Below are 15,328 nucleotides of genomic sequence, written 5' to 3' on the forward strand. Positions count from 1 at the left end.
ATTGGAAACGACGTCAAGCCTTCCATAAACATATGTTATTACTTTCCTAGGACTGCCAAGACAACTATTATAAACTGTATGACTGAAAGTAACAAATTTATTCTCATAGTCAGAAATTAAGATGTCAGCAGGGGCATGCTCTCTCTGAAGGCTCTGGGAGAGGAATCCTTCCTTGTCTCCTCTAGCTTCGGGTGGTTGCCGGCCATCCTCCGCATTTCTTGGCTTGTAGAACCAGTACTCTATAATCTCTGCCTTCCTGTGCACATGATCTTCTCCTTTTGTATCTCCGTCTACATTTCTCTCTTCTTATGAGAACGTGAGTTATATTGGCTATAGAGCCTGCTGTAACCCAACATACTGTTATTTTAACTTGATTACATATGCAAGGAACCAAGTAAAGCCACGCTTATGCGTGCCAGGTTACGACCTTGGCAGATCTCTTGGGGAAAACACAGTTTAGTCTTATAACAACTTGATACATTTCTCCATTTATTTAGGTCTTTCAGTTCAGTTCAGTTCAGTCACTCAGTCGTGTCCGACTCTTGGCGACCCCATGAATCGCAGCACGCAAGGCCTCCCTGTCCATCACCAACTCCCGGAGTTCACTCAGACTCACCTCCATCGAGTCAGTGATGCCATCCAGCCATCTCATCCTCTGTTGTCCCCTTCTCCTCCTGCCCCCAATCCCTCCCAGCATCAGAGTCTTTTCCAATGAGTCAGCTCTTCTCATGAGGTGGCCAAAGTACTGGAGTTTCAGCTTTAGCATCATTCCTTCCAAAGAAATCTCAGGGCTGATCTCCTTCAGAATGGACTGGTTGGATTTCCTTGCAGTCCAAGGGACTCTCAAGAGTCTTCTCCAACACCGCAGTTCAAAAGCATCAAATCTTCGGTGCTCAGCCTTCTTCACAGTCCAACTCTCACATCCATACATGACCACTGGAAAAACCATAGCCTTGACTAGATAGACCTTTGTTGGCAAAGTAATGTCTCTGCTTTTCAATATGCTGTCTAGTTGGTCATAACTTTCCTTCCAAGGAGTAAGCGTCTTTTAATTTCATGGCTGCAGTCACCATCTGCAGTGATTTTGGAGCCCCAAAAAATAAAGTCTGACACTGTTTCCACTGTTTCCCCATCTATTTCCCATGAAGTGATGGGACCGGATGCCATGATCTTCGTTTTCTGAATGTTGAGCTTTAAGCCAACTTTTTCACTCTCCACTTTCACTTTCATCAAGAGGCTTTTGAGTTCTTCTTCACTTTCTTCCGTAAGGGTGGTGTCGTCTGGATATCTGAGATTATTGATATTTCTCCCGGCAATCTTGATTCCAGCTTGTGCTTCATCCAGCCCAGCGTTTCTCATGATGTACTCTGCATATAAGTTAAATAAGCAGGGTGACAATATACAGCCTTGACGGACTCCTTTTCCTGTTTGGAACCAGTCTGTTGTTCCATGTCCAGTTCTAACTGTTGCTTCCTGACCTGCATACAGATTTCTCAAGAGGCAGGTCAGGTGGTCTGGTATTCCCATCTCTTTCAGAATTTTCCACAGTTTATTGAGATCCACACAGTCAAAGGCTTTGGTGTAATCAATAAAGCAGAAGTAGATGTTTTTCTGGAACTCTCTTTAATTTCTCTCAAAAAGATTTTATAATTTTCATTGTACAGATCTTGCTCATATTCTGTAAAGTTTGTCTTCAGGTATTTCATGTTTTTGGGTGCTATTGGAAATGCTATTTTTAAAATTCCATTTTTCAATAATTTTTTCTAATATATAGGAATGCAATTGACTTTTGCATATCAAATCTGTGTCCTGTAATGTTGCTATATTTTATGAATTTCAGTAGTTCTTTTGTAAAGTCTTTAGGATTTTCTGTATAGATAATTATGTTGTCTGCAAATAAAAGACAGTTTTTCTTCTTCCTTTCCAGTTTGGATGCCACATATTTCTTTTTCTTGCCTTAATGCATGGGCTCTGACTTTAAATACCCTATTAAAGATACAGAGCAAACATCCTTGCCTTGTTTATGATCTTAGGGCAAAAGCATTTAGTTTTTTTATTTTCAAATATGAGGTGGCTGTAGGTTTTTTATAGATGTCCTTTGTCAGATGAGAGAGTGTCCTTCTATTCCTAGTAAAGAGTGTTTAGCATAAATGAGTGTTGAATTTTGTTACCAATTGAAATATTATATGATTTTTTAATTCTAATATGTTGAATTACATTTATTGTTTTTTTTAACAATAGACCAGTTTGATTCCTGAGATGATAATATCCATTTAATCATAATGCATTTCCTTTCTATATATTATTGGATTTGATTTACAATTATTTTCTTACAGATCTTTGTGTCTTTGTTTATGAGCTATTTGGTCCATGATTTCCTTTTGTAATGTTTTTGTCTGGTTTGGGCATCAGTTGTTTTTCTTAGTAATTTTATTGTGATGTGTCTTGGTGTGTTTACACCCTGTTTTTATGTCTTTCCCTAAAGCATCTCAGTTTATGCAACTATTCCTTATATATTATCCTAGTGAGTTGGCTCTTTGCATCAAGTGGCCAAAGTATTAGAGCTTCAGCATCAGTTCTTCCAGTGAATATTCAGGGTTGATTGCCTTTAGGATTGACTGATTTGATGTCCTTGCTGTCCAAGGGACTCTCCAGAGTCTTCTCTAGCACCACAGTTTGAAAGCATCAGTTCTTCAGCACTCAGCTTTCTTTATAGTCCAACTCTCAAATCTGTACATGACTGCTGGAAAAACCATAGCTTTTACTGTATGAACCTTTCTTGGCAAAGTGATGTCTTTGCTTCTTAATACACTAAGTTTGTCATATCCGTATGTGCTTTTAAAAATGTTATGTATAAATGCATCTTCCAGTGTAATACTCAGAACTGAATTCAGTCTCATAAATGTGGCCTGTATTGAGAAGAGAGGAGCATCCTTGATTTGGATATTATTAATATCTGACTCTTAGAGGAGGGCATGGCATACCACTCCAGTATTCTTCCTGGAGAATCCCATGGATGGAGGAGCCTGGCGGGCTGCAGTCCATAGCATCACAAAGAGTCAGACACAACTAAAGCTACTGAACATAACATCTGACCCTCAGTGCTTCCTAAGGTTGCCTTTACTTACTGCTTCCTATTAGAGTTTAAATATTCTGACTTTTTTTTTCAAAGGAAACTGTTTTAAACTCTGTTTCCACTGTTATATATGCATGCAGTTTATCTTACATAAAAACACACACTCCATTCTCTTCAGGTTATTTTGTAATTAAATGTGGTTTACTCTTTGTTTTATATGCAGATTTGATATACATTAGTCTGATCTGCTTCCTAATAAATAACAAAACGTCAGGGGACTTCCCTGGGGGTTCAGTGGCTGAGACCTCAAGATCCCAATGCACTGGGCCCAGGTTCGATCCCTGTTGAGGGAGCTGGATCCCGCATGCTGCAGTGAAGACTGAAGATCCCTCGTGCTGCAGCTAAGACCCAGTGTAGCCAGATGAATATATAGATAAATGAAATTTTAAAAAGAGAGTGATGTACTCACAGCGTGTATGGAAAAACCGTACCCTTAAAAAAAAAAAAAGAGTCGGATGTAGAGTTCTGTTAGGTACCTCTGGAATTCTTCTACTCGTTTCATATCCAGAACTTGAACTCTGGTTAAGTTTGCTCAGTCAGCTAGGAGTCAGCCTAACAGTGCTCTGCTTTCTTCTTACGGATGCATCCAGAGACTGTGCAGCCTTGTGGAAATTAAGGTGGCCAATGTCTGTGACATGCTCCTGGTCTTTTATGCTAGCAACTTAAGTCCAAACTCTACAGTTGTAGGAGCCACACCATTGGGTTTTTTTTTTTTCCTTCTGGTAATTGTGGCCATTTCTACTTTTCTTTTTTTTTTTTTTTTTATTTTATTTTATTTTATTTTTTTATTGCTTTCTTCTCTAATTTTATTTTATTTTTAAACTTTATAATTGTATTTTTTTGCCAAATATCAAAATGAAATACAGGTATACATGTGTTCCCCATCCCGAACCCTCCTCCCTCCTCCCTCCCCTACCATCCCTCTGGGCCGTCCCAGTGCACCAGCCCCAAGCATCTAGCATCATGCATGAACCTGGACTGGCAACTCGTTTCCCTACATGATATTTTACATGTTTCATTGCCATTCTCCCACATCTTCCCACCCTCTCCTTCTCCACAGAGTCCATAAGACTGTTCTATACATCAGTGTCTCTTTTGCTGTCTGTCGTAACGGGTTATTGTTACCATCTTTCTAAATTCGTTAGTATACTGTATTTATGTTTTTTCCTTCTGGCTTACTTCACTGTATAATAGGCTTTTCTATAATTTTTTTTCCAACAAAAATTCTCACGTTTATTCCTGAGCCAAAGCGTTAGTGCAGAAACACTGACACAAAGAGAAAAAACATTTTCCCAATAAAACACATCCAGCTGTTACGGTAGTAGCAATGTTCTCAGTGTAAGATGCAGTTGACCTTGACTCAGATTCCATACATGTGCCATCTGTTGTATGAGGCTTCCTATAGACCCAACTTGGTTCTCCTGCAGCGTCTTCTCTTGGAGTTGTACCTGATTTTAGTACCAGTTTTCGTTCGAATCCATTGGGGAATAGGACTATTCCACTTTTGTCTTTTGGCCAGGAATCAGTTGATCCTGGAAATCTTGTGAGAAAATGTGGTGAGGAGCAGGATTCCCGTAATTTTAAAAATATTTTGAAGAATGGTTCAATAAGCAAATCTCAGTTCTTTTCCTATCATAAGATGTAGTTTCCTGGACCGGAAGACTTGAATGTTTGTAAACTGTCAGGATGTTTTTATTACTTCCTTCATACTGGGACTAATCGTGTATTTGTTGCCATTAAATACTGAGACGACAGAAATATATAATAGCTTAATTCAGAGCACTAACAAAGGTCTTAACTGATAAAAGTCCCATGTCACCATAGTTTTAAAATAGTTTTTGTTACTTATCAAGGCTGAATTTTTCATCAGTTTCATAGGTCTTGAAATTCATAACGTTTAAAAAATAATCACCTCTAATACGAGGTTTTTAGCAGAAGAAATATCAGTAAAAAAAAAAAGCTCACCCTGATTTATTATTTGTTATTAAAATTGGCTGGAATTCAAAATGATAAGGGCAAGGTTTGAAATTGTGACTATTGCATTCACATTTTTTCTACTATAAATTTGGTTATGGTTTCAACAGACACTACATTCGTATAAAGAACTCTGGGATAGACTATTCCTGTCAACATGATTCCAAAATTATAGACACTGATGTCAATGCAGATGAGGTTAGCCTAATTTGGTCAAGAGAAGGACATGCTGAGTCTCTGTATGGATAGCTAAAGGCTATTGCCAAGATTGACAGGTGTCCTGTGAGTGGCAAAGAGCCCCAGGGGTAAAATTTGTACTTGGATTACTTCTCTAAGACACAGTGATTGAAGTTGTACCTTTTCCTTGCATTGACTGTGCTCCTAAAATAGTGAGATTTGCTTTTAATACCCTGACTATTCAGATATTTTATAAGCCCCAGAAAGGTAAAGAATTTTATACCTTTTTTTTTCTTATGGTATCAAATTCTGTTTTCAAGAGCTTAACTGTATCCTGTGCATGAATTTTCCTAGTATAGTCAAGTGACCCTTTTTTGTTACCCTGTCATGTTTCACTTAGGCTTTGAGACAGGTGAGAAATGTTAATATAAAAGAATACATTTGTTATTATTGTAAAAGAGGCAACTATTTATTTAGGGGATAATACATTATATTTGGAGAGATTAATTTTTAAGATAATTTTCTAATAAGTAATATATCATAGATGAGTATTATAATTTGATAACAGCTTTTGTTTCTATTTCATCTTATTGAAATTTCTTTATTAAGAGAAGCTTTATAATTTGTCAAGATACATTAGTAGTAAGTATTTCATATCTCAAAATAAGAAAAAATTTTAAAGCCATTAGATTCATGCCATTAAAGAAAGGTAAGTATACTAAGAAAAAACTGTATTGCCTGAGGTTTTTGTGAGATTTGAATGATGTACATGTGTCATCAGCAATGAAGGAGCTATGATTTTAGGCATAAACACAGTAGCTATTTCTATTGAAATTTTTTTTGACCATGTGGCAAGACATGTGGGATGCTAGTTTCCTGACCGGTGATCGAACCTGCACCCCCTACACAGGAGGCACAGAACCTTAACACTGGGCCACCAGGGAAGTCCCTGCTATTTCTATTCAAATAGGAAATTTCCTGGCCTGGGAGGATTGTGTCTTGATTATCTCTGTATTTCAGCGTCAGATATGTAGTGGAAATTGAAGAAGGGGATGCTGGGGAACCATTGTAGGGAGCCAGCCTGTTGACTGGTGTGAAAAATTACCCTGGCCCTCCCAGGACTCAGCAAAGTGTCCCTGAGTGCTGGGTGGGCACCACACGTGTTCCCTCCTGGACCGTGTGGTTTCCTTTAAGCCCAGAATTGGGGTGTAGCTGGAGAGGTCAGGTCATTACCATGGTTAGGCCTTACTGATTTAATTTGGACTTGACACTTCATGGGAAATAGGTGGGGAAACAGTGGAAACAGTGTCAGACTTTATTTTTCTGGGCTCCAAAATCACTGCAGATGGTGATTGCAGCCATGAAATTAAAAGACGCTTACTTCTTGGAAGGAAAGTTATGACCAACCTAGATAGCATATTGAAAAGCAGAGACATTACTTTGCCAACAAAAATCCGTCTGGTCAAGGCTATGTTTTTCCAGTGGTCATGTATGGATGTGAGAGTTGGACTGTGAAGAAGGCTGAGCGCTGAAGAATTGATGCTTTTGAACTGTGGTGTTGGAGAAGACTCTTGCAAGTCCCTTGGACTGCAAGGAGATCCAACCAGTCCATTCTGAAGGAGATCAGCCCTGGGATTTCTTTGGAAGGAATGATGCTAAAGCTGAAACTCCAGTCCTTTGGCCACCTCATGTGAAGAGTTGACTCATTGGAAAAGACTCTGATGCTGGGAGGGATTGGGGGCAGGAGGAGAAGGGGACGCCAGAGGATGAGATGGCTGGATGGCATCACTGACTCGATGGACGTGAGTCTGAGTGAACTCTGGGAGTTGGTGATGGACAGGGAGGCCTGGCATACGGCGATTCATGGGGTCGCAAAGAGTTGGACACGACTGAGCGACTGAACTGAAGTGTTTCTGAAAGCCTGCTCTGAGCAAGGTCTTGCACAGATGTCCCTTAACTCCTGTGAAGGGAGGCAAGTGAGGTGGTGACTTACCCAGGTTCACTCAATTCTTGCCAGCACAGCTGGGAAGCAAACCCAGGCTCTTGACTCCAGACCCAGTAAGTTTGGAGATGGTGCAATAATCTTAACGGACGTTCCTTGCAATGAGAGAAGTTTAGAACTGCCTGCCTTTTTCTCCCCTCTGTGTCTCAGTTCTGATCTTCGTCTTCCATTGTTCCATCCTTCCCTTGTACACAAGACGCAAGTGCAGATTGGTGACCTCACCGTTGACCTATAAGACATACATCAAAATGTTTAAGTACTGCGTCAAAAATAGCAGTATCGTGTTTGCTTCTTAGAACTCAGCTTTTTGAGCAGCTGATTGGCAGGGCAATGTGAGGATAAGAAGTGTTTCCGGGCTGAGCATGGAGGTAGCAGGCTCATTTGGTGTATGCTGCCCAGGCCAGCCCAGCAGGTAATGAATGATGACTACCAGCAGTTCTCCTGGGAACAGGGCTGACTCCACTCAGCTGCTCTGTCCTTGTCCTGGGCATCCTTTGAATTTGCTGGCTGGAACCTTACTGCCCAAAGAGTAACCTGAGACCCTGACAGTCTCATGTCGCACCTAGTTTCATGACAGACTAAAAAAGTTGTCTCCGTGTGTGCAAGGATTAGCATCACAGCTTGTTCAGAAGAAAGAAGAGATATATATAAGGTGTAGTGAGAAATACATGGCCGTGTTTCATGTATAGCTTAAATTTAGAAAAATTTTGATTTGGACCTGTAATTTGAATTTATGCCTTGTTTTAACAGGTTGAGAATTAATTTTTTTTTTTTTTAATGCCCTCTTTGTATTGAGGATTGGATAATGAAAACAGCACTGGTATTTGAACTACTGGGGCTATTTTCAGATATTTTAGAACCATCATGTGGGTCCCATCACCAGGCAGATGACTCTGTCTCACTGTGAGCCGTGGTCCCTGAAGCAGTCCTGTCTTGAGTGTTTCCCAGCCTGTCTACCTCTCTCCCCTTCCCCGGCCCCAGCCAGAGCTGTGATCCCCTCTGCTGTGGTCTCCTGAGTGCCCACCTAGCCTTATCCCACCGAGTTGCACTTGACCAAAACCTCCGAAGTGTCCAGCAGGTTGGGATTAGCTTTTAGGATGAAGACAAAAGAATCTCCCCTCTGGCCATCCCATGACCTGCTTTCCAGCCTCATCTACTCTTCTTCCCGAATCTTCTGCTTGGTTTTGTCATGCATTGTCACGTCCACACAGATCATCTTCCCGTCCTCTTCGCGTTCTTGCCCCTTCAGTTCAGCTCGGGGATATTTCAGGGCCCCTGGGAAGAAGCTCCTCACTTCCTAACCATGTCAGACCCAAGCATCGTTGGCAATTCCCGCCTCAGCCCCACTGCACTTGTTTCAGTTGCAGCGTTGTGCTTATTTACAGTCTTTGATTCGTGTAGATTCTGATTAAACTGAAAGCCTCAGGAGGGCAGGAGCCAGTGTCTGTTTCCACTTGAATACCCCTGCATCTCACCAAGGGCCTGGTCCCTGATTGCTGCTTAAGAACTACTTGCATGAAAGTTTCATGAAAGGCTTTTCCTGTCATGCTGGCTGCTGTGAGAGATCACAGAGATGGACAGAGGCCCACTTTGCTGTCACTGAGCCCCCAACTCACAGCTGAGGGAAGAGTGAGACGTGGAGCACAGGTATTATCATAGACACTGGGTCACAGCTAGGGCTTGGAAGTAATGTACTTATAATTGCTTGAAAACACCTAGATAGGCTGGCCTTTGTCAATAAATCCAGAATGCATGAATTATAATGTTTATATAGCACAACATTGTCTATCAAAACCCCTAACGTTCATAAAGTAATCCTAGCTCCAAAGGAAAGAAAAAGTTGGACACATTCAATACTAAAAGTTGAAAATGTAGAATAAAATGCGTTAATGTTTTTAAACACCAGGACAATTCTACCTGTGGAGCTGGTCTTTATGGAAGAAATGAGCACTTTTTAGTGCTGCCAGACATTTGGGGGAAAGTTATTTGAAAGAAGTGCCGATGTTAAGGTTGTGGACGAGCTTGGGGCCAGCCAGAGACCTCGTTAGCCTATATTGTGTGGGACTGTTAGGTCGGCTGTGGACGAGCTTGGGGCCGCCAGAGACCTCGTTTGCCTACATTGTGTGGGACTGTTAGATCTGCCGTCACGAAGGTTTTTCCCCTCCTCTTCCCCGGTCACTGACTCTCCCACCCCAGCCCTGGGCGCTGGCAGTAACCACGCGCCGGTAGGAAGGCCGGCTGGCAGCGCGTTCTCAGAGTCACGTGACCCTTGTTTGAAGGCAGCTGTGTGAGGTTCAGGGCGGGCATTCCCCTCTCTTCTGCTTCGGGACAGCTGGTTATTGTCAGGTCTGACGAGTCTCCCTTGCTCTTTGCTCGCTGGGCGCGGAGGGAGGTTATGCAGCAGGACTTTTGCTAGACCCAATGGGAATTACACTGATCTGGTGTCTGGCCTTGGTTCTCATCAAGTGGGTCGCCTCTAAGGTAGGCCATCTTTATTTTTAGGATGGTGACATGAATCTTTCGTTTATACATTGGTAGGAATGGACTGGTTAGTGGAGTTCCTTCTCCTTTTGCTCCAGTTTTTGTTTCTGCTTACAAGAGCTCTGCGGTTTTACCTGTCAGCTGTCATTGTCATGTTATTACCATGTTACTATCTGTCATTTTCATTTTTCTCCCACCTATTCCTCCTGAAGGGCTTTTTACAGATCATTTCTTGGTATCGAAGTAACTTTGCTCAGGATCATGCCTTTAAAGAAGTCTTTTTTTTTTTTTTTTTTAACTAGTTAATGTCATATCTATTTACTGTGCCAGGGTGATCAAGATGAAGTTATCCAAAAACTAGAGTGCCACTGGGCTGACAAACAGACTGAGGTCTTCATTGCCATTAAAAATCGAGTTTTTATGCTTAAGTTCAGCTTCTAAGGTTATGAAATTATTGAACAGTTTGGGCTTTTGGTGTACATATTTTAAACATTCTCTTCTGGAGTTACCAAATTTATGTAACTTATAAATACGAAGTATAATTACTGGGGATTTCTAAGCAATTGTAAACTTTTTAAAAAAACTAAATACCACTTTCTAGCCCGTTCTCACTTAAGGTCTTGTTGCTACTGAAATATATGCCTTAATTATAGTGAAAAAAGTAAGATTATTGTATTATGTATCTGTTGATCTTTAATTTGGATTCCAAAGACCAGGCTTAAGAAATGCTTGATAGACTGCTACTCATTTGGTATCTGATTGAGAGTGTAAAGTAGGAAATACTTAAGATTGTACTATGTAAAATTCTTCTGTCTGTACTTGTGTAAAAATGATTATATCTTTAACCCACCATGCAGCTTTTTTTCTTCCTTTATTAAGAAAACTGAAAAGTGTGAACATAAACTTAAAATGTTTAAGACCAATACCATTTGCTAGTAAGCAACACAAAAACTTCTGTAAAGTTAAACGTCTTTTTCAAGCGAGGTTTTGATCCGGATAAGGTAGTGTTTTCACGTTTAAGCATACTGTTTTAGGCATAGTTGTGTCTTTCTTGAAGCAGTCGTATTTCCTTACTGAACATGATTGAAGAAATCTCAAAGAAAAACAATAGGCTCGATTTTTTTTAATCTTTGTCTTTTGTAAATTAATTTTGTCACACAGACACCAATTTACTCATTGTTTTTAGAGGATTAGCTTGCCAAGTTACTGAATGAAGGTCAAGTTAATGGATTAGTTGAATTGTAGATTTTTTTAGACACTTTTTACTTTGTTATAACAATCAAAAATTTTTTAAAGTTTTTAAGCAACAGACTGCTGTTATTTTCAATGTGTGACTTTTAAAGGTATATAGCGAAGAAGAACTGGAGGCTAGTGTTCAATGGATGGATGCAAGTCTTGGATAGGCACTCAGATAGGAACGCTTTTCTGGCTTATGTAAGATAAATTGCTATTGTTTGGTCGCTAAGTTGTGTCCAACTCTTTGCAATGCAACGCCATGGAACTCAGCACGCCAGGCTTCCCTGTCCTTCACCAGCCCCCAGAGTTTGCTCAGATTCATGTCCATTGAGTCAGTGATGCCATCCAACCATCTCGTCTCATCGTCTGTCACCCGATTCTCCTTTCCTCAGTCTTTCCCATCATCAGGGTCTTTTCTAATGAGTCGGCTCTTCCCATCCAGATGTAAGATGAAAACACTCTGAAAAAGCTCACTTTACTGCATCAGAGAAAGCTTTCAGAACTTTGGGCTTCTTCATCTTTTGTACTGTGTTACCATTTTTTATAATGTGACCCAGAAATGTATTCAATGCTACTCTGTTTAGGCCCTGTGACAGAGCGTCTAATGACGGAGCGTATAAAACCTACCTCTAGAGGTCTTGTTCAGTAAAGAGAGATTTTGTCTGAAGGCACCTGGAGCGTTTACTGGCACAGAGTAGGAGCGCAGCAAAGAGTTAATGTATCATTACTTTACCACGAAAGGGAAATACACACGCTTTTGCACAATAGGTTACTTGAGTGGGAAAGTTGAACAAGATAAAAACCATAGCACTTAAAATAATCTTTCGTGCTTGTGCTCAGCCCCTCAGTTGTGTCCAGCTCTTTGCAACCTCATGAACTGTAGCCCACCAGGCTCTTCTGTCCATGGGATTCTCCAGGCAAGAATACTGGGGTGGGTTGCCATTCCTTTCTCCAGGGGATCTTCCCAACTCAGGGATCGAACACACGTCTCCTGCATTGTCAGGCCAATTCTCTACCACTGAGCCACCTGGGAAGTCCCTTTAAAACACATTGTCCTTGGGAATTCGCTGGAAGTTCAGTGGTTAGGACTTCTCACTGTCACTGCTGGGGCCCTGGGTTCAATCCCTGGTCAGGGAACTAAGGTCCCACAAGGCTCGCAGCATTCCCCTCCTCCCCACCCCCCCGCCAAAAAAAAGCACACAACACAACATGTCTGTCTTTAAAAGTTACACCTTAACCAATATTGGGAACAACTTTTACGCCTTTTATCATCTACCTTCTAAGTCAGATCTTTTATGGAAGAGCAGTTCACCCTGATTCAAGGCAAGTGTCTTAGTCGGGCACTCAGAACTCCTGCTTTTGTGGCTGTAGATTCTTTGGAACCTTACTGTTTAACTTGTTTGTGCTGCTGCTGTCAGTTTCTGATTAGCTCGGCCGCGCCCGTGTTTTGACCTATACTAGTTTGCTTTACAAGCTGTTCCCAGGATGGCTAAATTAGAAAAGTCACGAGTAGGAGCGTCTCAGTTATTTCCATTCACTGGTGAGGTGAGTGGGAATGTGGATGATAGCTCACAGTGTTTTATGACTGACAGCGTGACTTGGGATTTTGGTTCAATTTGTTTTACTATCTTTATTAAAAATAGAATTTTACAACTATATGGCTTGTAAAATGATAATCTTTTAAAAAGGTATATGTTAAGCCTGAGCAGCAGTCTGGGTGTATAAAGCACACATAATTATAATTTTTTTAATTGGGCCTTCAGTAAATGTAGGTCTTTTTTTTATTATTTATTTTTATTTATTTATTTTGACCTTGTTGCGTGGCGTGTGGGGTGGGATCTTAGTTCCTCCCACCCCCGCCCCGCCCCAGAGATCAAAGCCATGCCCCCTGCAGTGAAAGCTGGGAGTCTTAACCACTGGATGGCCAGGAGGTTCCTATAATTATTTTTTAAAATAACACTTAACATGGAAATCACATTTTTATAATTAATAATTTATAGTGCATTTTTCCAAAAGGAGTTCCTGGATTGCTTAGTGAAACAAATTTGATATTCATTTTAAGCTTCATTTGTGAGGCAAGTAAATGAGTAAATTGTCAGTCAGAATGTATTCATTGATGGTTCACATTTTTAAGTCCATTCTTAAAAAAATTTCCTTTTGTCTCATTTAGATTTATTTCATAAGAGTTATGTCTTGTGATTTAGGGTAGAATTTTAAGTATTTACAGACCAGACTTACTTAAATTAGTAATAAATCAAATTAAATGAATACTTTGGACATCCTTAAGTAATTTGTTAAAATATATTTAAAATTAAGTTCTACCCTTTTTGCCAAGTTTTAGAAATGATTAACTAAGACTCTACCGTTTTAATATCTAAACTGGTGCCTCTATAAATAAGTCTAAAGTGAATACCTTAAAATAAGTTTAGTATGTCATAGTTATAATCTAGATTATGTTCATTACCCAGTTTTTCTGAAGAAGGAAATAGCAACCCACTCCAGTATGCTTGCCTGGGAAATCCCCTAGACAGAGGAGCCTGGTGGCCTACAGTCCATGGGGACACAAAAGAGTTGGACACGACTTAGCCACTAAACAAGTCAGTTTTTTGCTTACACTGTTTTAACAGCTGGTATTAGTCTTTCAAAGTCCTTAGAGTGATGAGATTTTACCTCTCTAATTAGTGGCTCTTTTAGTAAATACCCCTCCCTACACTTAAAAAAAAAAAAAAGGCAACTGGGTTTCCTGAAGAGGACTGTTAGAGATAACAGGTTACAATTTGTTTTAACAAGCTGTTTACTCAAGTTTTATTGGATACAAGTGGGTTGATAGGTACTGACCATGACAGGCTGTTACACAATCATACCTGTGGTTTCATGAATCTGATTTGGCCGGTAGGAATACTTATTTCCACCTATGTGCTCTTCGTACTACTAGATTTTCCTCTCTTATGGTGGTATTAAGGGGAGGCTTGAAATCTGATAAGCTAAATATCTTGGGGTGGGGATGTGAACAGCAGCTGTGAGTTGTACCTTTTAATACCAAGTGACTACAGTGACTGTTTGCTCCCGAATAAGTAGTTTATGATGAGACACTGCAGGAGGCTTAGGGTCTTCTGTTGGTGGAAGACACTTTAACTTTATTAAGCGTGATGCTGCCAGGGATGTGTTCTGTATGATTTAGTCCCTTAGAATTTGAGATCTTCCACTTCTTTGTAGGTTTCTTTGTAGTAGATTCTTACTGTATTTTTTATTTGATTTATTCTGTGAATATATAATAATTATGTGCAAACATGCTCAGTCATATCTCTTTGAGACCCCATGAACTGTAGCCTGCCAGGCTCCTTTGTCCAGGGGATTTCCCAGGCAAGAACACGAGTTGGGTTGCCATTTCCTTCTCCAGGAGGTCGGAGGTCTTCCCAACCAGGAATCAAACCCGGATCTCCTGCATTGGCAGGTGAATTCTTTACCACTGAGTCACCTGAGAAGCCCACAGGCTACAAAATTCAAAAGATATTCATTGGTAGTTTCTCCTCCTACCTTTGTGTCCTTCAGCCTCCTTGGAGGCAGCCAGTGTCGAAAATTAAAATTTTATTTTTGCTTATAACTTGTGTTCCTTTTATATTTCATGAACTGTTGGAGGTTTTTGCTTGTTTGTTTACATCTTCATTAAATCATACATGACTTTAATTGATGTTTTTCTCTTAAATAGTAGGGCTTCCCAGTGGCGCTAGTGGTAAAGAACCCACCTGCCAATGCAGGAGTCATAAGAGACGCTGGTTTGATCCCTGGGTTGGGAACATCCCCCGGAGAAGGGCATGGCAACCCATGCCAGTATTGCCTGGAGAATTCTGTGGACAGAGGAACCTGGCAGGCTACAGTCCATGGGGTGGAGAAAAGTCGGACACAGCTGAAGCAACTGAGCACGCATGCATTAAGGGGATAAAAACAATGATTTGGGGAGCTGTTTCCTTGGATCAGATGGTAAAGAATCTGCCTGCAATGCAGGAGAGCTGGGTTCGATACCTGGGTTGAGAAGATCTCTTGGAGTAGGGATGACAATCCCACTCCACTATTCTTGCCTGGAGTATCCCGTGGACAGAGGAGCCCGGTGTGTCTATGGGGTCGCAAGAAGTCGGACACTGCTGAGTGACAAATACGTTGCTTGCTAAATCCATGAGGGTTTTAAATGCAATAAAATTTCTTTATAATAATAGTAAAAAGCATGGTTATTTTTCCTTGAGATTTTTAGGTATATGTTAAAGAGCTGTAAATTTCATGCCAGTTTAGTGAGGACAGAATATCATTAATCTAATATGTAAAAA

The 15,328-nt window shown here is 40.5% G+C and overlaps 1 protein-coding gene and 1 pseudogene across 3 annotated transcripts in view; one reads left to right on the plus strand and one right to left on the minus strand.

Annotated features, from left to right (window-relative positions):
* Positions 1 to 15,328, plus strand: part of PDE7A (phosphodiesterase 7A) — a 106,823-nt gene that overhangs the window by 41,113 nt on the left and 50,382 nt on the right. The window contains exon 1 of one of the 3 annotated variants that reach the window (XM_005892949.3): positions 9,595 to 9,770. The exons of the other annotated variants lie outside the window; for them this stretch is intronic. Within the exon in view, the coding sequence (XP_005893011.1) occupies positions 9,711 to 9,770 (60 nt within the window). The 5' untranslated portion in view covers positions 9,595 to 9,710. Of the gene's footprint in view, positions 1 to 9,594; positions 9,771 to 15,328 lie in introns of those variants that run through there. 3 annotated transcript variants of the gene reach the window in all.
* LOC138990778 (large ribosomal subunit protein eL39-like) lies at positions 4,536 to 4,715 on the minus strand (annotated as a pseudogene).

The sequence above is a fragment of the Bos mutus genome, chromosome 14 (genome assembly GCF_027580195.1).
Source record: "Bos mutus isolate GX-2022 chromosome 14, NWIPB_WYAK_1.1, whole genome shotgun sequence".
NCBI lineage: Eukaryota > Metazoa > Chordata > Mammalia > Artiodactyla > Bovidae > Bos > Bos mutus.